The following is a 23,469-nucleotide window of genomic DNA, read 5'->3' as shown; positions in this document are numbered from 1 at the left end:
TATGGTATGGTAGCACACTGCCATTACAGACAACACATTTTCAGTTGAAATTGCCATTACATTTGCACAGACATACAGTTTTACTAATAAAACTATACAGTGCACAAACTAAACTGTGTGGAAATTGCATCACCTGTTGTAGTGATTTGTTTTGATCGTATTAAATTATATGTTTCCAACACACTTCAGAAATAACAAAAAATATGCTTTATTTGTGTTCCTAATTCTGATATAGTCAGTAATATTTACATAGTATATTTAAATGTTGTGTGCCAGAAAAAAACCTCTTTCTTACCCCAGTTATCCAGCAAGATTGTCACGTAAATCCTTTCACTTTGAAGTTGGAGAAAGAAAAGTAGACAAGTGCCCTCACAAGACAGCATCTGGCATTTGACCTTAGTCTTCGAAGCACAGCAAATGTGACAAGATAACAAGATTTAAAGGCCTGTTTACAGAAAGGGAGTTTGTGGTTGAATACAGTAAACACAGTTTAGTCAACGAGAGGGATAAAGTGAACCTGGAGATTCTAAAGCAAATAATGCCAGCAAATGAAAGTCATCAGCACAGAATAGTCCCACCCACAAGTGGGGACCCCAAAGCACTTTTTTTTTTAACAATATATCTTCTTAAGTGTAGATGTTTGCCGTTCTTTGGGAAAGCCTGCATAGTCTCTTAAGAAAGACAACGATTATGCAGCCTATAGGAATAGGCTACAATGCCCCAATTCTTCATTTTGTACTTAAAAAAGGGACCAGGAGAATTGTATGTGTGTATAATTCATGCACCTAAAAATGAAAAGTTTTCTGTATCTTTTTTTTTTTTAAGAGCAGGCAGTGGTCCTTGGACCACTGCCTGCTCCTAAAAATATATATGTTTGATGGCATGTATGTCTCTAGATACACATGCTCTGTATACTTTCGTAATCTAGTGTTGGGTGCAGAAAGTTGCAAGTTGTTTTTGTTCAGAAAGTCTTTTGAGCCACAAGGTACAGTGGCTCTTCCTCTTGCTGCAATGCGCATGGTCCTCAACTCCATTTTCAGATTGTTTTCTTCTGCTGTCTGGTCTAGTCGTGTTCTTTCAGAGCTCTGGTTCGAGACCGTATTAGGCCTCTTCCATTCAAGAAAACCTCTCCAAACCCATCTGATTTGTTTTTGAACATGCTTCTCTATCCCATTGCGTCCCTGGACAGAAGAAATCTTTATCATTACAATTTTTTTTTATCTAAACCCTTAGGGCCTGTGCCATTTGGGTGCCCATTTTCTCCATCCCACACCTCGGAGAGTGAAATCCTGATAGAGCGGACGTCTTTCTGTTTTTTCCTGAAGTGTCACTCCATATTTCCCTGGACTGATCAGCATCAGGTCTGCAACCCCCGCCTGTTGCAGGAACATAAAGAAACTGCAAGGTCTGCCAGTCTTTCCGGTCAAAAAAGGAGAGAAAGAAGAGCCCGTTACCGCGCAATGCAGAGGCAAGAAGGTGGTGAGGAGGCACTAGACCTCTTCAGTGTTCAAGCCACCATGTCGAACACTGATTGAGAGCAGGAACTTCAGGATACTTCAGCTGCTAAAGAGGAGGCGTTTTCCATTCAAGACTCAGAATCCGAAGCCAGAATGCAGGAAATTCTTCCAGGTCAACAGTGAGTAAAAAAATCTCTCTGACCAAAAAACTCACAAGTTTGGAAGCAAAGGCTATCAAGCTGCCACTGCCCTCGGGCCATGGCAGGCATCGAAAAACTATTTTGGACGCCCGCCCTTGGACTTCGCCCCAAAACAAAGACAGCCTCTTCCACAACAAGCCTAATGCCATCAACTTTAGCATTGAAAGCTTCCGCTTCCCACTCAGCACCGAAAGGACTGCTTGCCTCGGCTCCGACAACTTAGGCACCTAAACTTAAGAGTGCTTCGGCACAGAAAAAACACAAACTGAAAGGAGTTTCAAAGTTGAAAACACCACCTGAGCCGAATCTTCAAAGTATGAAGCAACAACCCCAAGCAGTCACAGCTCCACATTCATCCTCAAACGGGGAGAGTTTTGGTTAAGGCTTTTGTTAACACTCCTACCAAACAACAGCTGACTTTTGAGGAGGCCTTAGAAACATCTACGTCTCCCAGCAAGCACAGGAGAATAGATGAGGACTTGAACGAGGTACAGGCACCCCCACCTACATCTCCACTACCAATCACTCCTTCCCCACCACAAGCTCTTTCTCCTCCACATTCTCATGGTGACCCTCTTGACATCTCTTCGCAGAGCTCGCCTCAATCCTTTCATGTCACTCAGGACACAGGGGATGATAGGGCACCGATTCAGCCTTACACAGACCTTTGGTCTCAATATGACGTGGAGACACACACTGACACGAAGGTCTACCCAGCTAGACCTTCCCCATCTGATGATACCGCTTATTAAGAACTTGTGGGTAAGGCAACCACAGACCATCAGGTACCCCTCCATAATGATCCCAATGAGGACGATTTTCTTTTTGAGACGCTTACCTCCCCACATAAATCCACTCAATACCTACCCATGCTTAAATGAGTGTCTAGGCATGCAGACGATATTTCCCAGGACCTGGCTAGAGCTTGTATTATTACTCCAAGAGTGGAGAAAAAATATAAAGCCATCAGCTCCAATTTACATCGAGGGTCAGATACCAGCAGACTCTTTAGTTGTATCGAATACTAGAAAAAGAGCCAGTTCTCAGGTTGCTCATGATGCTCCACCTCTTGATAAGGAAAGTAAGCTCATTGATGCTTCAGGCAAACATGTTGCTGCCCAAGCAGCAAATCACTGGCGTATTTCCAGTACACAGGGACTCCTTGCTAAAGATGATCATGACCACTGGGATGAAATGGAGCAGCTGCTCCAGTAGCTCCCAGAGGAGCACAGGAAAAGAGGACAGGAAATTGTTAATGATGGTCAACTAATTTCCAACAGTTCCATAAGCTGTGCTTTAGACTCAGCAGCGAGAGGCGTTAAAATTAGTGTTCTCTTACACCGGCATGCATGGCTACGCATTTCCGGTTTCAAACAGAAGGTACAACAGTCAGTCTTGAATGTACCATTCGGCAAGGAGCATCTTTTCAGCCCTCAAGTAGATCAGGCGCTAGAAAAGATGAAGAAAGACAACAAGATGGCAAAATCCATAGGGGCACTTAAACTTCATGCCTCTCATGGTGCTTTTCATAGGTCCCAATATAAAACAACCTCTAAATCCTCTACAGAGACATCCTCACACAGATGATTTTACAAGGGCTCCTATAGGGGGAACAACTACAGCCTCTAAACAGTGACTCACTCCAGCTTCCCTTCAATTACTAGACACCTGTAAGAGGACGCCTTCAGTTCTTCCTTCAAAAGTGGCAACAAATTACAACATATCATTGGGTGTTGAATGTTGTCCAACATGCTTATTATCTGGAGCTCAGTTTCACACCTTCAAAGATCCCACCTCGCGGTCACAGGATCACATCATTCTCCTAAAACAAGAAGTACAGTCTTTACTAACAAAAGGAGCAATATAACCAGTTCCTATTAAACTTCAAGGAAGAGGTGTGTATTTCCTGTACTTTCTTATACCCAAGAACGACGGTTCATTAAGATCCATCCTTGATCTCAGACCGTTAAACCATTATGTTATATGAGAACACTTTCATATGGTCGCACTACAAGATGTGCTACCCTTGCTACAACAGGGCGAATTTTTTATCAGCACTAGATATAAAAGAAGTACATATATCCTATAAACCCAGCACATCGCAACTATCTCAGATTTGTCATAAAAGGGCAACATTAGCAGTTCAAGGTGCTCCCATTCGGGGTCACCACAGAACCAAGAGTGTTCACAAAATGCCTAGCAGTGGTAGCAGCTCACCTGCGCAGACAGATTATTCTTGTGTACCCATACCTAGATGACTGGCTTATCAAAGCCAGCTCTCTCAAACAATGCCGCAATCACATTCAAGCCACAATAGACTTGCTTCACCATTAGGTTTCACAATCTATTTCCAAAAGTCACATCTGAACCCACTTCAGATACATCAATATCTTGGGGCCATACTCAACACACAGGTAGGAAAAGCCTACCCAAATTCAGCAACAATCAAGACTTTTCAGACACAGCTCTCTCACTTTCGCCCCAATTAACAGTTCACAGTGAAGTCAATCATGAAACTTGTAGAAATTATGACTACTTGCATTGCAATCGTGCCACATTCACGTCTTCACATGCGGCCGTTGCAGGAATGTCTATCATGCCAATGGTCTCAAGCATTGGGTCACTTAGAGGATTTAGTGTTGGTAGACAGCCGCACCTTTCGCTCTCTGCAGTAGTTGAACAAAACCAATCTTGTGAAAGGGTGGTCATTTCTGGACCCTGTTCCGCAAGTCATTCTGATAACAGATGCTTCCCAGTTGGGATGGGGGGGGACTTATCTCCAAAACCACACAGTCCAAGGTCTTTGTGACCACACACACACACAAGATTTCACCCATCAACTATCTAGAGCTGCTAGCTCTTCGCCTAGCACTCAAAGCCTTTGTGATGCATATCATCAACAGTCGTCCTAATTGACAGACAACATGACAACCATGTTTTATCTGCAGAAACGGGGGACACACACTCACTACAGTTGTCTCGTCTTGCACAGACAATTTGGCATTGGGCCATTCAGCAGAACACCTCCCAGAAACACATAAAAACTTTGACCTCCTCAGCGAGTGGGCACTCCGCCCCAGAGTCATTTTACCCAAGTTCCTGAAGTGGGAATTTCCAGACATAGACCTGTTTGCAACAAAGGAAAACACAAAATGACCAAACTTCACCACCAGGTTCGTTCCCACACCCCCATTCCAAGGGCAATGCCCTGTGGATGAACTGTTCAGGAATATTTGCTTACGCTTTTCCACCTCTCCCTCTCATTCCATATGTGGTCCGGAAACTCAGACAAACTTCACTTGCACTAGTTCTAGTGGCACCCACATAGGTTAGACAACCATGGTTCACCACTCTTTTGCAACTATCAGTACTGCCACACGAGAACCTTCCCCCCTGACCTGGACCTTCTCACTCAGAACCAAGGTCAGATCAGGCATCCAAATCCCAAGGCATTGAATCTCAGTTTGTCTCCTGTAGTCATAGAATCTGGGTATTTGTCTTCCTCAAGAATGTATGGACATTATTTAAAAAGCACGTAGGCCAACCACTAGAGCAAAGTGGAAACGCTTTGTTCACTATTCCATTTTAAAAAACTGGGACTCTGGCCAAGTTTTGCTACAAAATATTATTTTGTATCTTCTCATTTGCAAAACACAAACCTGACATATACTTCTGTTAGGCTACATTTAGCAGCCATAGCTGCTTATCTTAAGAACAGACAACATTCTTTTCTTTTTAAAATCCCTGTCATGAAGGCTTTTATGTAAGGACTTAAAATGAGGAGTACCACAATGATTACCTTCAGTGCCTTTTTGGAACCTTAATGTGGTACTCACTAGACTTAAGGGGCGACCTTTTAAACCACTACATTCATGCACTTTGCAATTTCTTTCAAGGAAGGTAGCTTTTTTACTCGTATAACTTCCCGGAGACGTGTAAGTGAGGTCCAAGCATTAACGTTACAAGAACCTTTTTTCCAGATACAAAAAGATAGTGGTTCTTCACGCCAACCCAAACTTTATACCAAAAGTAGTATCTCAATTCCATCTCAACCAAACTATTAAGTTGCCAGTCTTTTTCCCATAACTTGATTTGGTTGCTGAAAGAGCCCTCCACGTGTTAGATGCAAAAAGAGCAGTTATGTTCTATACTGATAGAACTAAAACCTATTGGAAAACAACTTTTCCTTGCCTTTTCTCCACCACATAAAAGGAACCCTATCACTAAAACCAGTATAGCAAAATGGATAGTTAAATGTATCCAAACTTGTTAAATCAAAGCTAAATGGCCACTGCCTATTACCACTAGAGCCCATTCAACCCACAAGAAAGGAGGTGCATCTAGGGCATTTCTAGGTGATATACCTATAGCTGACATTTGTAAGGCAGCTATATAGTCAACACTGCATACTTTAGCTAAGCTCTATTGTGTAGATGTTTTAGCACAACAGCAAGCCAGTGTAGGTCCGACAGTGCTGTGCACCCTTTTTCAATGTACTGTAACACCCACCAGGTTAGCCACTTGTTCTTGGGAGGCACTACTTTACAATCTTTGCAGAGCATGTGTATCTACATCCACACATGCCATCAAACAGAAAATGTTACTGTTTGTGGCATGTAGTGCTGTAGATTCACATACACCCACCTACCTCCTCGGACACCTGTGACCGTTACAGTTTCTTAACATACATTCACACGCATGTTAATTTCACTTACTCATTTTTACACTACATTCGATTCACAACCATTTGCGGGAAAACAATCTGAAAATGGAGTTGAGAACCATGCGCATTGCCAACAAGAGGAGGAGTTATTCTACTTTGTGACTCTAAAGACCTTTCAAACAACAACAATTTGCACCCTTCTGGATCTAACATTAGATGGCGGAAGTATGCAGAGCTTGTGAATCTACAGCACTTCATGCCACAAACAGATGCTTACTGGTTAAGTAACATTTTCCTTTGCCATTCTTAAACGGTAAGGGGTCCTGCTGGGACCCCTTTGCTTTTGAAAATGGCTTAACACCTACTTTGAGTTGGTGGTAAAATATAAATGTTTTGCTACCGCATTTCGGTCTCCAAACTTTTGTACATACCAATGCAAATCAGTATTAGGAATGGATGTCCTAAACATGCGTTTTCCTAATACCAATTTCCAATACCAAATTGCGATTCGGTAACCGATTACTGAACCACAATTCAGCCTTTTTACATTTCAAAATGCCTTTTTGCGTTTACAAACTGGCCAATTTTGCAAACCAGGCCTTTTGTGAACATAAACAAGCTTCGGCCTTGTTTCTTGAAGGTGAACTGTATTCTGATATTTTATTCTTATACAGCTTGGTAATCTTCATTGAAACATGGGAATACATTATATGTGATCGAAAAAAGTTACCTGTACCACAGTATTCTATTAGTGTGACTTGCCCTCTTCCCAGAAAATAATGCTCTAATTGCTTCTGTTTCATTCTGTAAAAATATGACCAGTAATGGAAGCCTATGAAAGATACTGTTCACTGGAGCACTATGTTTAAAGGGAAGTAACTCCTCTCTGAAACCCCATCCTCCCAGATAATGAGGAAAGATAAAACAATATAGCCAGTCTTGGGACCTCTTATACATCTTTATTATAATTATGTAAATGATACATATAGATTATTAAAATTATATTTCTTGTTCTCCATAGGGCCTGGTGTCAACTACTCAGGATGTCAAATAACGTGGGCCAAGTTTTGCAAAGTAAGATGGTTGATCTGTGTGCAACATGATATAACAGGTCATAACAGAAAAATACCAAAGTTATTTTGCAATGATGATTGTTGCATTAATAAATGTGTATTTTTTGCAGGAGAATATGGCAGGCAAAGGTTTTTCCTTCTGGGTGTGGCTAGATAATATTATTGACCTTGTGAAGAAGTATATCCTGGCATTGTGGAATGAAGGGTAAGATTTGTTACATTTATTAGTACACTGACTGATAAAAGACTGCTGTAGATAGCTTGTAATAAATACACTATAACTAATGGTAAACAGCATAGTTGTAGACAAGAAATGTAAAACATGTGTTCGATGGCATCTGTCGCTGTAGATACGCATGTTCTGCAATAGCTCGCCATCTGGTGTTGGGCCGGAGTGTTACAAGTTGTTTTTCTTCGAAGAAGTCTTTCGAGTCACGGGACCGAGTGACTCCTCCTTTTGTCTCCATTGCGCATGGGCGTCGACTCCATCTTCGATTGTTTTTTTTCCGCCATCGGGTTCGGACGTGTTCCTGTCGCTCCGAGTTTCGGAACGGAAAATTAGCTAATTTCGGAAGATTTTCGTCGGTATTGTTGCGTTCGGGATCGGCGTACTTAGATTCCACAACGCATCGAAGATCGGAGAGCTCCGGTGCCCTTCGGGGTAGTTTTTTCGATCCTCCGTCGGGGCCTGGTCGGCCCGACCGCGTGCTGAAGAACGCCGATGGAACGGACCCCGTTCCGTTTCTGCCCCAAATGCCACAATAAATACCCCTACACAGACCAACACTTGGTCTGCAACCTGTGCCTGTCACCTGAGCACAGCGAAGACACCTGCGAGGCCTGTCGTGCGTTCCGGTCCCGAAAAACACTCCGAGACCGTCGAGCCAGAAGACTTCAGATGGCGTCCGCTCCGACAGCCCAACGGGAGTTCGAGGAACAAGAAGAGGAAGGTACCTTCTCGATCCAAGACTCAGACTCCGAAGGATTCGACGATACACAAACCGTGAGTAAGACGTCGAAATCCACTCAAAGGAACATTTACAAGGCCCAGGGGACGCCACTGCCACCAGGCCATGGCTCGACCCATAAAATCGGTGACCGACCGTCGGCACCGAAAAAGGCCCAAACAGTGCCGAGATCGTCCGACTCCGGTCGAGACACCGGCACGCAGCCTTCTCGGGACCGAGAAAGTGCTGGAGACAAGCCTCGACACCGAGATGCCGGTGTGGACACGGCTCGACGCCGAGACAGCGGCACCGAAACAGATCGACGCCGAGAGGTTTCGGCCCCGAAAAGGAAAAAAGTCACCTCGGAGCCGAAAAAACACGCAGACAAAGTTTCAATGCCGAAACAGACTGCAAGCGACCCAGCTTCAGGCTCTTATACAGAAGAGCACTCGCTAACCTCCCAAATGCAGAAGCATAGGTTTGAGGAAGAGCTACAAGCAACTGATGTAGACCATACGCAAAAGCGTATCTTCATTCAGCAGGGGACAGGAAAAATAAGCACCCTTCCCCCCATTAGGAGAAAGAGAAGGTTGGAGTTCCAGACGGAACAAACACCACAACCGAAAGTGGTGAAAAGAGTTACACCACCACCCTCTCCTCCGCCCGTGATTAACGTTTCACCAGCACAAACTCCATCACACTCCCCAGCTCACACCACCATGAGCCAGGGTGACCAAGATCAGGACGCATGGGACCTATATGACGCCCCAGTGTCAGATAACAGTCCGGAGGCATACCCTACAAAGCCATCTCCACCAGAAGACAGCACCGCGTACTCTCAAGTGGTGGCTAGAGCAGCACAATTTCACCACGTAAGCCTCCACTCAGAACAGGTCGAGGATGATTTCTTATTCAACACACTCTCCTCCACCCACAGCTCATACCAAAGCCTGCCTATGCTCCCTGGTATGCTCCGGCACGCAAAAGACATCTTTAAGGAGCCGGTCAAAAGTAGGGCAATCACACCAAGGGTGGAAAAAAAGTATAAGCCGCCTCCTACGGACCCGGTTTTCATCACTACACAGCTGCCACCAGACTCTGTCGTTGTAGGAGCAGCTAGGAAAAGGGCCAACTCTCACACATCTGGAGATGCACCACCCCCAGATAAAGAAAGCCGCAAGTTCGATGCAGCTGGTAAAAGAGTCGCAGCACAAGCTGCAAACCAGTGGCGCATCGCGAACTCCCAGGCACTACTTGCGCGCTATGACAGAGCCCACTGGGACGAGATGCAACATCTCATTGAACATCTGCCCAAGGACTTACAAAATAGGGCAAAACAAGTGGTTGAAGAGGGACAGGCCATCTCCAACAACCAGATACGCTCCTCCATGGACGCTGCAGATACAGCTGCACGGACAATTAATACATCTGTAACTATCAGAAGGCATGCATGGCTCCGAACGTCTGGATTTAAACCAGAGATTCAACAAGCAGTTCTCAATATGCCTTTTAATGAAAAAGAACTGTTCGGTCCAGAAGTGGACACAGCGATTGAGAAACTCAAAAAAGATACAGACACTGCCAAAGCCATGGGCGCACTCTACTCCCCGCAGAGCAGAGGGAATTACAGCACATTCCGTAAAACGCCCTTTTGAGGGGGGTTTCGGGGTCAAAGCACACAAGCCAGCACCTCACAAGCCACACCGTCCAGTTACCAGGGACAGTATAGAGGAGGTTTTCGGGGACAATATAGAGGAGGGCAATTCCCTAGAAATAGAGGGAGATTTCAAAGCCCCAAAACCCCTACTACTAAACAGTGACTCACATGTCACTCACCCCCTCCACACAACACCAGTGGGGGGAAGAATAGGTCATTATTACAAAGCATGGGAGAAAATCACTACAGACACTTGGGTTCTAGCAATTATCCAACATGGTTATTGCATAGAATTTCTTCAATTCCCTCCAAACATACCACCAAAAGCACAAAATCTAACAACACACCATTCCAATCTCCTGGAGATAGAAGTGCAGGCACTATTGCAAAAGAATGCAATCGAATTAGTGCCAAACACACAAATAAACACAGGAGTTTACTCACTGTACTTTCTGATACCAAAGAAGGACAAAACACTGAGACCAATCCTAGACCTCAGAGTAGTGAACACTTTCATCAAATCAGACCACTTCCACATGGTCACACTACAAGAAGTATTGCCATTGCTAAAACTACACGACTACATGGCAACTTTAGACCTCAAGGATGCTTATTTCCATATACCAATACACCCATCGCACAGGAAATACCTAAGGTTTGTATTCAAAGGAATACATTACCAATTCAAGGTACTGCCTTTCGGATTAACAACCGCACCAAGAGTCTTTACCAAATGTCTAGCGGTAGTCGCTGCACACATAAGAAGGCAGCAAATACATGTGTTCCCATATTTGGACGACTGGCTAATCAAGGCCCATTCGTTCATACAGTGCTCAAATCACACAAATCAGATCATACAAACCCTCTTCAAACTCGGGTTCACCGTCAACTTTACAAAATCCAACATTCTGCCGCGCAAGGTACAACAATACCTAGGAGCCATAATAGACACATCAAAGGGAGTAGCCACTCCAAGTCCACAAAGAATTCTAAATTTCAACACCATCATACAACGCATGTATCCAACACAAAAGATACAGGCAAAGATGGTATTACAACTCCTAGGCATGATGTCTTCATGCATAGCCATTGTCCCAAACGCAAGACTGCACATGAGGCCCTTACAACAATGCCTAGCATCACAGTGGTCTCAAGCACAGGGTCACCTTCTAGATCTGGTGTTAATAGACCGCCAAACTTACCTCTCGCTTCTGTGGTGGAACAACATAAATTTAAACAAGGGGCGGCCTTTCCAAGACCCAGTGCCACAATACGTAATAACAACAGATGCTTCCATGACAGGGTGGGGAGCACACCTCGATCAACACAGCATACAAGGACAATGGAACGTACATCAAACAAAACTGCATATCAATCACCTAGAACTTCTAGCAGTTTTTCAAGCACTAAAAGCCTTCCAACCAATAATAGTTCACAAATACATTCTCGTCAAAACAGACAACATGACAACAATGTATTATCTAAACAAGCAGGGGGGGACGCACTCCACGCAGTTAAGCCTGCTAGCACAAAAAATTTGGCATTGGGCAATTCACAACCACATTCGCCTAATAGCACAGTTTATACCAGGGATCCAAAATCAACTCGCAGACAATCTCTCTCGAGATCATCAACAGGTCCACGAATGGGAAATTCACCCCCAAATTCTGAACACTTATTTCAAACTCTGGGGAACACCTCAGATAGACTTGTTTGCGACAAGGGAGAACGCAAAATGCCAAAACTTCGCATCCAGATACCCACACAAACAATCCCAAGGCAATGCCCTATGGATGAACTGGTCAGGGATATTTGCTTACGCTTTTCCTCCTCTCCCTCTCCTTCCTTACCTGGTAAACAAACTCAGTCAAAGCAAACTCAAACTCATATTGATAGCACCAACTTGGGCAAGGCAACCCTGGTACACAACGCTGCTAGACCTATCAGTGGTACCCTGCATCAAATTGCCCAACAGGCCAGATCTGTTGACACAGCACAACCAAAAGATCAGACACCCAGATCCAGCATCGCTGAATCTAGCAATCTGGCTCCTGAAATCCTAGAATTCGGGCACTTACAACTTACCCAAGAATGTATGGAAGTCATAAAACAGGCCAGAAGGCCATCCACCAGGCACTGTTATGCAAGTAAATGGAAGAGGTTTGTTTGCTACTGCCATATTAATCAAATACAACCATTACACTCAACTCCAGAACATGTAGTGGGTTACTTGCTTCACTTACAAAAATCTAACCTAGCTTTCTCTTCCATTAAAATACACCTTGCAGCAATATCTGCATACCTGCAGACTACCTATTCAACTTCCCTATATAAGATACCAGTCATTAAAGCATTCATGGAGGGCCTTAGGAGAATTATACCACCAAGAACACTACCTGTTCCTTCATGGAACCTAAATGTTGTCCTAACTAGACTTATGGGTCCACCTTTTGAACCCATGCACTCCTGCGACATACAGTTCCTAACCTGGAAGGTGGCATTTCTCATCGCCATTACTTCCCTAAGAAGAGTAAGCGAAATTCAGGCGTTTACAATACAGGAACCTTTTATACAACTACACAAAAATAAAGTCGTCTTAAGGACCAATCCTAAATTTTTGCCAAAGGTTATTTCACCGTTCCATCTAAATCAAACAGTGGAACTTCCAGTGTTCTTTCCACAGCCAGATACCGTAGCTGAAAGGGCGCTACATACATTAGATGTCAAAAGAGCATTGATGTATTACATTGACAGAACAAAAAACATCAGAAAGACTAAACAACTCTTTGTTGCATTTCAAAAACCTCAGGCAGGAAACCCAATTTCAAAACAAGGTATAGCCAGATGGATAGTTAAATGCATCCAAATCTGCTACCTTAAAGCTAAACGACAGCTGCCCATTACACCAAGGGCACACTCAACCAGAAAGAAAGGTGCTACCATGGCCTTTCTAGGAAACATCCCAATGCAAGAAATATGTAAGGCAGCCACATGGTCTACGCCTCACACATTCACCAAGCACTACTGTGTAGACGTGTTATCCGCACAACAAGCCACAGTAGGTCAAGCTGTATTAAGAACATTATTTCAGACTACTTCCACTCCTACAGGCTGATCCACCGCTTTTGGGGAAATAACTGCTTACTAGTCTATGCAGAACATGCGTATCTACAGCGACAGATGCCATCGAACTGAAAATGTCACTTACCCAGTGTACATCTGTTCGTGGCATCAGTCGCAGTAGATTCGCATGTGCCCACCCGCCTCCCCGGGAGCCTGTAGCAGTTTGGAAGTTACCTTCAATTATTTATATATGTATCATCTCAACCTTAAATAGGTGCATACTTAGTCACTCCATTGCATGGGCACTATTACTACAATTCAACTCCTACCTCACCCTCTGCGGGGAAAAACAATCGAAGATGGAGTCGACGCCCATGCGCAATGGAGACAAAAGGAGGAGTCACTCGGTCCCGTGACTCGAAAGACTTCTTCGAAGAAAAACAACTTGTAACACTCCGGCCCAACACCAGATGGCGAGCTATTGCAGAACATGCGAATCTACTGCGACTGATGCCACGAACAGATGTACACTGGGTAAGTGACATTTTCATTCTAGCACATGAATTATTTTTGCAAAGAGAATAGAAAGATGGGACCGTTTCTGATAGATACTTCTAACCGCAGACTCGTCATCTTATGAATATCCCCAGGTGCAAGACTGGTTCCGGAAAACTCAAAAAGCACTGCACCTGCATGCCGGTAGATGGGGTTGTGCGACTCTGCGTCGACTCAGTGACGTTCATAGCTGCATGTTAAGTGCCACCCATGTGTACTGGCATTGTTAGTTTCTTTCAATGCAGATCCAGAGTGGCGCCCCTTTTTTCACTTTCTGAAGAAATTTTTCTGCACATTTTCTAGTGTGCAAGGGTCATGTAAACTCCAAAGATGCTAGGTTTTAAATCCTGTAAGGACTGTCACAAACATGTTTGTGACAGATTTTTATGAAGTGTCCTCTGGTGCTTGGGTTCGAGTTACAACTCCAAGACGTGCAAGAACTGTGCCAGTTTGAATCTAAAGGCCATCCAATAATGCAAAGGAAAGCTATATTTGGTGAATCACCGAAAGCGCAATGCCGGCCCGCTCCAGATCTCTCCCCAAAAGTTGTTCCTGTGGCCAATCTTTGTGGTTGAAGTTATTAGGGTAAGTCAAAGAAGAAACACCAGAAGTTTATGCTGGACTCGGCCTGTTCCTGGCACTCTGATTCTCCAGGTAGGGCACAAGGTCATCACTATGGGGGTCATTACGACCCTGGCGGCCGGCTGAACACTGGCGTTAACACCGCCAACAGGCTGGCGGTGTTCCGCCAGTGTATTATGACCGTGGCACATTAGCCACAGCCATACCGCCGGCTCCTCCATTATACCGCCAGGCTTCCGCCAGGCGGTCATAATCCCCAGGGCAGTGCTAGGGATTATGAGTCCCCAACTGCCAGCCTGCCCGTGGCGGTAAACACTGCCTTGGAAAGGCTAGCGGTAACGGAGGCTTGGCATGGGCAGTGCAGGGGCCCCCAGGCACAGCCCCATCGCACATTTCACTGCCTGAATTTTGGGCAGTGAAATGCGCGACGGGTGCTGCTGCTTCCGCTGCACATCAACATTGCTGCCGGCTCTATCATGAGCCGGCTTCAATGTTGATGTGACTTTTCAGCTGGAACAGCGGAAATGTCAAAATAGGTTGCCACGCATACTGCCAGCACTGGCGGTATTGTGGCGCCCGCGGCTTCGGCGGTCTTTTTTCAAGACCGCCGAAGTCGTAATTAGGCACCTATGCCTCTTAAGATTGGCCCCCCCTTCCACTGAGAAGCTAATTCCTTTTTTGCACCCGAGTTCCTAGGTCCATTGGCAACATTAAAGCAGGTTGAAGCTTTTCATGTGGCCATGTTGTACATTTTTAGTACACTTCAGCTCCCTTTTCGTGCCAGAAGGCTCCAAGAATCTGCAGGGATCTCCAGTCGGGTACCCCTGACAGGTTTGTCCTCTGCATCATCTGTGTCTCTTGAATCTGCTCTGAGTTCCGGACTAGCATTAATGCCAGCATTGGGCTCGGCTACAGAATCTGCGCCGGCCCCTCGAATGTCGACGCAAGCAACTTTGGCAAAAAGCAATATCACTCCATTGTGGTCTCCGACTCTGAGCCGGCTTTGTCTCAGAAGAGGCCACGTCCACATCCTGATTTGGTGCATCCAATACTAAATCCATCAGACTCCAACAATTCTACTATCGCGCAACCGCACACAGACATTGCATAAGGTTTTTAACCCAGTCTCAGACCAGATCCAACCATATGGATATGACAGTGGTGGGAATGGGGAAGATTTTATCTCACACTATGGTGAAGAAAGTTGATACATGGACCTACAGGTTGCCAGTGGGTAGACACCTTACCCGATACGGGGGTTGGTTTGCCTTGCTCGACCAGGAGGTGCAAAAAGTATGTTATATCGCCACTGTGATCCGGAACGCTGCTAAGGTCCTGACTGAACTCCTGTAGCAGAGCACCAGAAGAACCTCTTTTACGTATTTTGACGCCATTTAACACCTGTGGTAACCCACGTTAACCCGTCAGCTGATAAGTAGGCCATCATCATAAAGCTTGTCATGTGACCTGGATTTCTTGTTCCAATACCTAACCCCCGAATCTTGGTGGTGCAGGCTTTATCACTGTATATAGCGCAGCGACTCACACAGGTTGGTGTATCTCAGCGCTTCTCTAACATAGAGCCAGTCAGCTGAATAAAACAGCCATGTCTTCAGAAGTTTGTAAACGCTGCAAAGTATGGAAAAGAGCAAATATAATACAGAAGCTCGTTCCAGGCAGAAGGGTTAATTTAGGAAAAGGATCCACCACCAAATCTAGAGGTATAGATAGGAGGCACATTAAGCAAACTTTGTCCTTGGGTCTAAGATTCCCAGCGGGACAATAGTAGCTCAACTTCCTCTGTAAGTAAATGGAGCCCTTACCAATCAGAGACTTGTGGGTGAGACAGCATAACTTAAAAACAGAAGGCTTCCTGACCTGCAGCAAGTGTAAGGCTCTCAACTTGAGGGCTGAAGAAGAGCCTGAAGGAAGGTTGCAGACCATACATTCAGCGGTGTCCTGCTCCACTTTTAGTTTAGACAACAGTCTCATTGGCGGCTACTAGGAGGATGTTACCATAATCTAGCCTACTCATGATCGAGGCTTGGACCAGTGTTTTCTTGGCAAAAAATGGAAGCCAAGGGAACACTTCTCTCAGTACATGCTTATTAGCAAAACAAGAGCCAGAAACATAGGGGAAAGTGACCTTTCATAAACAGGGCCTGATCAAGCCTGATGCTGACATTTTTCACTGTTTACCTAGGAGATGGGGCTACACTGAGTTCAGAGGACCACCAGTCAGCTGACCAGAGCTTCTGAGGTTTACCAAACAGCAGTATATTGGTTTTATCACCATTCAGTTGCAGACAGTTATTCATCATCCAGGCAGCTATCCTTCTCATACAGTCTATGAATGGGTGTTTTACCCCATCAAAGTCCTGTCCAAACAAGATGACTAACTGCGTGTCCTCTGTGTATGATAAATTGTCGAAACCACACATTTTAACAATCTGAGCAAGGGGAGACTACGTAGATGTTGAGTAATGTGGGGCTCAAAGATGATCCCTGAGGGACCCCCTTGTTAAAAGACTATGGGCCTGATTACAACTTTGGAGGAGGGTGTTAATCCGTCCCAAATGTGATGGATTTCCTGCCCACCGTATTACGAGTTCCATAGGATATAATGGACTCGTTTCAGGCGGGTGGTATATCCGTCACATTTGGGACGGATTAACACCCTCCTCCAAAGTTGTAATCAGGCCCATAGTATGTTACTTGAAAAAGTCTAATGAGATGGTCTGTGTCCAACTTTCAGCGGTAGGGTGACACCTAACTCCTTCCCAAACATTCCTTCTGACATGGACTTAAAATGTGTGGGTATGTTCAGTAAATTAATGTTCTACTCTACCAGCCTTGTTTTGAGGTCTGTCAGTGCAAGCTGTTTACTTGAATATTACTCTCAAGCAATTTGGAACATTGATGGTGATATCTTACCTGTGGTCCGAGACGACCTATGGTCTTCCTTAGCACAAAGCATTCAAGTTGGTCAGGATACAGGCCAAATTTGTCATCTGCTCAGCCCTAACCACATATTGTCTAGGAACTGCCATACCACCCGCACAATTGCTGCTCATTGTTGCAGTTGCGCATTATAAAAAGGCAATAATGCAGATTGTATCCGTATGGCTCTAATTTACTGTAGTAGCTGCATCCTCTAGCTCCGATTTTGGAGTTTTCTAATTAATTTTAATGCTGCTGCCTTGTAAGATTGTCCAACATGCTATAATTTTGTGTACAACTATACTGTTCTTTGAATAGCTCAGATAGTGGTTTAAATAATTTCACAGAGCTTTCAAGCTTGCATTTTTGAGGTCGGGCCATGAGTCGGGCCATGAGCTCAACAGACAGTGTCCTGGTAATCAGGGGTAACATACGTGCCAGTCGTTTGCCCCTCCAGCAACAACCTTCAAACCCCTTAGTGGCAACAATCTCCACACCTTTTGTGGCACTCAGCCATCTAGCAGGATGCACGATCAACTTCTTCCTACAGGGATGGCAGCATATATCTGGCAAATGGGTCCTGCAGATTTTCCAATGAGGTTACGGCCTGCTTTTCCTCTTCATCCTATTTTACGTACCACCCTTACTAGAACACCTTTCGGAAGACTCATCTCTCTGTCTTGAGAAAAGAAGTGCAGCCTTTTTTGGAAAACCCTAGAGAGGGTACCAACATTGGAAGTGATGACTGTATGTTATTTCAGTTACTACTTTGTGCAAAAGAAGGATAGAGGCTTCTGCCCTATCCTAGATCTCCCACCACTCAATGCCTGCCTACACAAAGAAAAATTCTGAATTGTCCACCTGGCACAGGTTCTGTCTGGGTGGTAGCATTGGACACTGTATGGTAGCATTGGACCTGAAGGATACTTATTTTTACATCCCCTTCAGCAGGGTCACAGGGACCACCTGCAGGTCAAGGTGGGTCATGAGCACTTTCCCGTGCTATGTGTCGGCCTCACCAGTGCCTCTCTGATGTTTACCTAAGTGATGGCGGTAGTCACTGCTTCTCTGCAGAGGGCATGGGTACTAGTCTATCCCTAGCTCAACAACTTGCTGGTTCCCCACAGTCAGTCGCAGGCCACCTCCAGATGATGGCAAACCTCTAGACATCATTGGGGTTTTAAATCAGTATGCTGAAGTGAAGTCACACCTGACTCCTTCATAGAGGTTTCCCCCTCATTTGAGCCATGCTGGATACGGTGTGTTGAATACGGTGTGCTGTTCAGCTTTTCCTCAAGGCTAATAAGTTCCGGCCCTGGGTCTTATTTGAGCATAGCTGCTTCTCGGCCTTCTAGCCTCCTGCTTGCGGACCATGCCAGATGGCACATACAAGCTTTTCAGTGGGCCCAGCACCCTAGCAACCTGTCTGATTCCATCTAGGTGTCGGAGGAGACTGCAAACAATTCTGCAGTGGGGGCTGCTCGCCTGCAGTTGGACCAGTGGCAGACCTCTCTTCCTGCCCCACCCAGAGTTGATGATGGTGATTGGTGCGTTCACTGCTGGATTGCTGAGGTCATCTGGGAGAGGTGGAGATCACAGGACTCTGGTGTCCGGTGAGGACCCTCCCCCACATGACCTTGATGGGATTGTGGGCCATTCATGCCAGCTATCAAGTGGAGGCTGGTGCGGGTTCTCAAGGACAACAGCACCTCCATTTGGTACTGTAAGGTGGGGGGCATCATGGGCCTGTGCTAGGAGGCTATGCAAACTGGCTGGATATTCAAGGTATTTCCCTATTGTACACCACATTGAAGAATCTTTAAATGTCAGTGCGGATAGGCTAAGCTGATGAGGCCTAGCAGATCACAAATTACATTTTTATCCAGAGGTGGTGCAGGGTATCTTCCAGCTGTGTGGAGAACCTTCGCTCCATCTTTTCCTGACTGATGTGGATGTGCAGTGTCCACACTTTGTGTGCAAGAGTTTCCAAGAAGGGTGTCTCTCTTGCATGGATTGGAGCACAGGATTTCTGTTCCCCTTTCCACCACTGCCTCTCCTGTCCCAAGTTCAGAAATCAGAAGATACCGGGCTCAAGTCATCCTAGTGGTTCTGGATTGTGACAGGAAAGTGTAGTATCTGTAACTTCTGGGCTTGAGCATCTGCCCTCCCATCTGTCCTCCATTCGGGAGGACAGACGCTCCTTGTGGAGGATCTTCTGCAAAAGGTCAGAGTCCTGCACCCGAGCCTTTGCAACCTGCTCTTGTATGCATGGGGATTGAGCAGCTTCCTCTGATCACCGTCCCTAAGCTTTTGATGTCATCCTAGCAACCAGGCGTCCTTTTATGAAATCTGTGTATGCCGGGTTCTGGGATAAATATGTGGCTTGGTGCACTAACTGCTAGAAAGGACACATTGCAGTCCAAGATTTCAGATCTATTTTTGTTTGTTTTGCCTTTGGCCTAGCAAAATCTGGCTGTGGGCACTGTTAAATGTTACTTGTCAGCCCTTTTGGGCTTTTTTTCGCTTACGACACCAGCCGTCCCTTTTCAAATCACCGGCTGTGATTTTTTTTTTCTAAATAAATTGCCATGTTTGTTGTGTTTAATGGCTCCATGCGTCACTCCTGGAGTGAAGCAGAGTCGACACAGTCACACAGCTCCACCTACCTGCACGCAGCAGCACTCGCGTTTTTTAATGCATCCAGTCTGGTGATATTCATAAGGTGAGGAATCTTTCATTAGTTAGAGTATCCATCAGACAACTCGTTACTGAAGGCAAGTAACTTTCTTGATTGCTATTGTTTTCAAGTGTTTTGTGAATTGCAGCCAGAATCTGTGAAACATACGTTTCCTTAAGCAGATGTATGGCTGGTTTGAGAGGCGTTACTATTGAATATTACTTTGCTGCTCATTGTTGCAGTTGTGCATTATAAAAAGGCAAAAAAATATGTTTTAAAAATCATCAAATACATAGTATTTGAAAATGTACAGAAGACTTCCAGATTATCAAATCAACTCACTGTGATTGCTACCCTGGCAAATATTTCTTACCACATTGTAGTTCTTTTTGAGCCCAGACTAGGCTATTTGAGGCGTCAGCATACTGTACTGTTTTGTTGGTAGTATCAAATCAAAGATAAGTAGGCATTCACCTGAGTACGTGGGCACACTTGGAGTGCAATGATGTTAACATGCCAGTGCATACATTTTGCTAGCACTTTGCAAAACTAATGCATTCAAAATATTGGCGCAAACAGTAAGAACTTTAGATGGGTAGTTTTTCGCATTCCCGCTGTTGATGAATAATTACACTTCCTTCAATCTGCTAGTGATAAATATTTTCCCCTTCAGTATAATTACCTTTCCTTAGTCTAATCAAACAGCTGCCTATAATTTTTCTATACGTGATGATGACACAATTGATGTTTAGCATGTTGTTTCATGCATGATGTTTTTAGAGAAAACATTCCTGAACATTTCCTTGCCTTTGTTGCATTGAGCTTTAACCCAGTACTTGGACAACCCAAAGCCAAGCACCAACATGTCACTTAAGGCACATCAAGTTTAAATCTAAATAATGTGTGCATCAAGCACTCATTTTTGCTCTGCTTCTGTCCTGTAAAGCCTGAGGTAGTGAATGAATATTAAGTATTCTACTGATGGCTTGAGAAAAAGTGCAAAAGTTCAGTGGGAAGATGTAGCATACCTGCTTGTTACGATGCAGGAAACCTTAGTTGCCTACCAACACCAGTACAAATGTGTTGTATAAATTCATCAGACAGATAGCGCAGCTAGACATTACCTACTTGGTGATCTGTCTTTTCTGCAGTGATGGATGTTCAGTAACATTATCATTTGATTAAACACATGTTCTGGTATGACCAAAAAACAAATAACACGCCAAGCATGGATCTCTGTTAATTACTACAGGGAGTGCAGAATTATTAGGCAAATGAGTATTTTGACCACATCATCCTCTTTATGCATGTTGTCTTACTCCAAGCTGTATAGGCTCGAAAGCCTACTACCAATTAAGCATATTAGGTGATGTGCATCTCTGTAATGAGAAGGGGTGTGGTCTAATGACATCAACACCCTATATCAGGTGTGCATAATTATTAGGCAACTTCCTTTCCTTTGGCAAAATGGGTCAAAAGAAGGACTTGACAGGCTCAGAAAAGTCAAAAATAGTGAGATATCTTGCAGAGGGATGCAGCACTCTTAAAATTGCAAAGCTTCTGAAGCGTGATCATCGAACAATCAAGCGTTTCATTCAAAATAGTCAACAGGGTCGCAAGAAGCGTGTGGAAAAACCAAGGCGCAAAATAACTGCCCATGAACTGAGAAAAGTCAAGCGTGCAGCTGCCACGATGCCACTTGCCACCAGTTTGGCCATATTTCAGAGCTGCAACATCACTGGAGTGCCCAAAAGCACAAGGTGTGCAATACTCAGAGACATGGCCAAGGTAAGAAAGGCTGAAAGACGACCACCACTGAACAAGACACACAAGCTGAAACGTCAAGACTGGGACAAGAAATATCTCAAGACTGATTTTTCTAAGGTTTTATGGACTGATGAAATGAGAGTGAGTCTTGATGGGCCAAATGGATGGGCCCGTGGCTGGATTGGTAAAGGGCAGACAGCTCCAGTCCGACTCAGACGCCAGCAAGGTGGAGGTGGAGTACTGGTTTGGGCTGGTATCATCAAAGATGAGCTTGTGGGGCCTTTTCGGGTTGAGGATGGAGTCAAGCTCAACTCCCAGTCCTACTGCCAGTTCCTGGAAGACACCTTCTTCAAGCAGTGGTACAGGAAGAAGTCTGCATCCTTCAAGAAAAACATGATTTTCATGCAGGACAATGCTTCATCACACGCGTCCAAGTACTCCACAGCGTGGCTGGCAAGAAAGGGTATAAAAGAAGGAAATCTAATGACATGGCCTCCTTGTTCACCTGATCTGAACCCCATTGAGAACCTGTGGTCCATCATCAAATGTGAGATTTACAAGGAGGGAAAACAGTACACCTCTCTGAACAGTGTCTGGGAAGCTGTGGTTGCTGCTGCACGCAATGTTGATGGTGAACAGATCAAAACACTGACAGAATCCATGGATGGCAGGCTTTTGAGTGTCCTTGCAAAGAAAGGTGGCTATATTGGTCACTGATTTGTTTTTGTTTTGTTTTTGAATGTCAGAAATGTATATTTGTGAATGTTGAGATGTTATATTGGTTTCACTGGTAATAATAAATAATTGAAATGGGTATATATTTGTTTTTTGTTAAGTTGCCTAATAATTTTGCACAGTAATAGTCACCTGCACACACAGATATCCCCCTAACATAGCTAAAACTAAAAACAAACTAAAAACTACTTCCAAAAATATTCAGCTTTGATATTAATGAGTTTTTTGGGTTCATTGAGAACATGGTTGTTGTTCAATAATAAAATTAATCCTCAAAAATACAACTTGCCTAATAATTCTGCACTCCCTGTATTAACGAAGTGAGACGTCAGCAACATTTATTGAGCACATGTTGCTTTTCCTTTTTTTGATATAGGTGATTAGATTACATTTTTCAGTTTATTACAAGTGCTGTTTGTATGGATGACCCTTAGGAGGCGGGTGCCCTCCATTTTGAAATGTCAGTAGAGTGCCAACTCATTGAAGTCTCTTGGGTTATCAGCGGTCAGTGCCTTTTGTCTGTTTTCTATAATAAAAATATGTTGTTCAGGAACCCACTCGGGTGCTGCGATATTTTCTTCAGGACACCCTTCCATACTAAGTCCTCCTCTTCTGTGTGCTGTGAAGAGTTCTTCCTCTATTGAGAAGAACAGAGATGGCTTTTCTGTCTTAGTGAGCAACCAAACTCTGTGTGGAAGCCTTCTTCAGTTTGCTGCACCCACAGATTTCCCATCAAATGTCATGATTTGTAGGGGAACAAGGTCAGACGCTTTCCCAGTTATAGAAGGTGAAAAAAGAATAACACTTTTGGATTAGACGAAGACTCAGTCGTTTAGGGCATAGCCATTTTTTCTGCTGCCTTACCCTTGCAGGGAGCCTTGTTTGGTCAGACTGTGGGTTGAGTGGCTCCTACCTCGACCGACCCTTAGAGCCAAAGACCTTTCAACTGAGTATTTTGGCATTGTCTAGTGATGTTAATGCTACACAGCTGCCTAGATCCTAGAGAAGGAGCACTTACCTGGGTGCTGAACAGCGAAGAAGGAGTAGGTGCTGCTTCTCTTGAGGGTTTTGTGGTGGGCCCTCAACACCTGGCTGTATAGTGAGGCTACCTATGTAGTTGAATTTTTTTTTTCACTGTTGGCTATGATTATGT

At 44.5% G+C, this 23,469-nt stretch overlaps 1 protein-coding gene across 5 annotated transcripts in view; it reads left to right on the top strand.

Annotated features, from left to right (window-relative positions):
- STAT3 (signal transducer and activator of transcription 3) overlaps positions 1-23,469 on the top strand; it is a 408,239-nt gene that overhangs the window by 323,558 nt on the left and 61,212 nt on the right. For all 5 annotated transcript variants that reach the window (XM_069237699.1, XM_069237698.1, XM_069237700.1 and 2 more), the window contains exons 18-19: positions 7,342-7,394; positions 7,504-7,598. In XM_069237699.1, coding sequence (XP_069093800.1) covers positions 7,342-7,394; positions 7,504-7,598 — 148 coding nt within the window. The remainder of the gene's footprint in view (positions 1-7,341; positions 7,395-7,503; positions 7,599-23,469) is intronic.

The sequence above is a fragment of the Pleurodeles waltl genome, chromosome 6, assembly GCF_031143425.1.
Source record: "Pleurodeles waltl isolate 20211129_DDA chromosome 6, aPleWal1.hap1.20221129, whole genome shotgun sequence".
Lineage (NCBI taxonomy): Eukaryota > Metazoa > Chordata > Amphibia > Caudata > Salamandridae > Pleurodeles > Pleurodeles waltl.
This window is presented reverse-complemented; position numbering and strand designations above follow the sequence as displayed.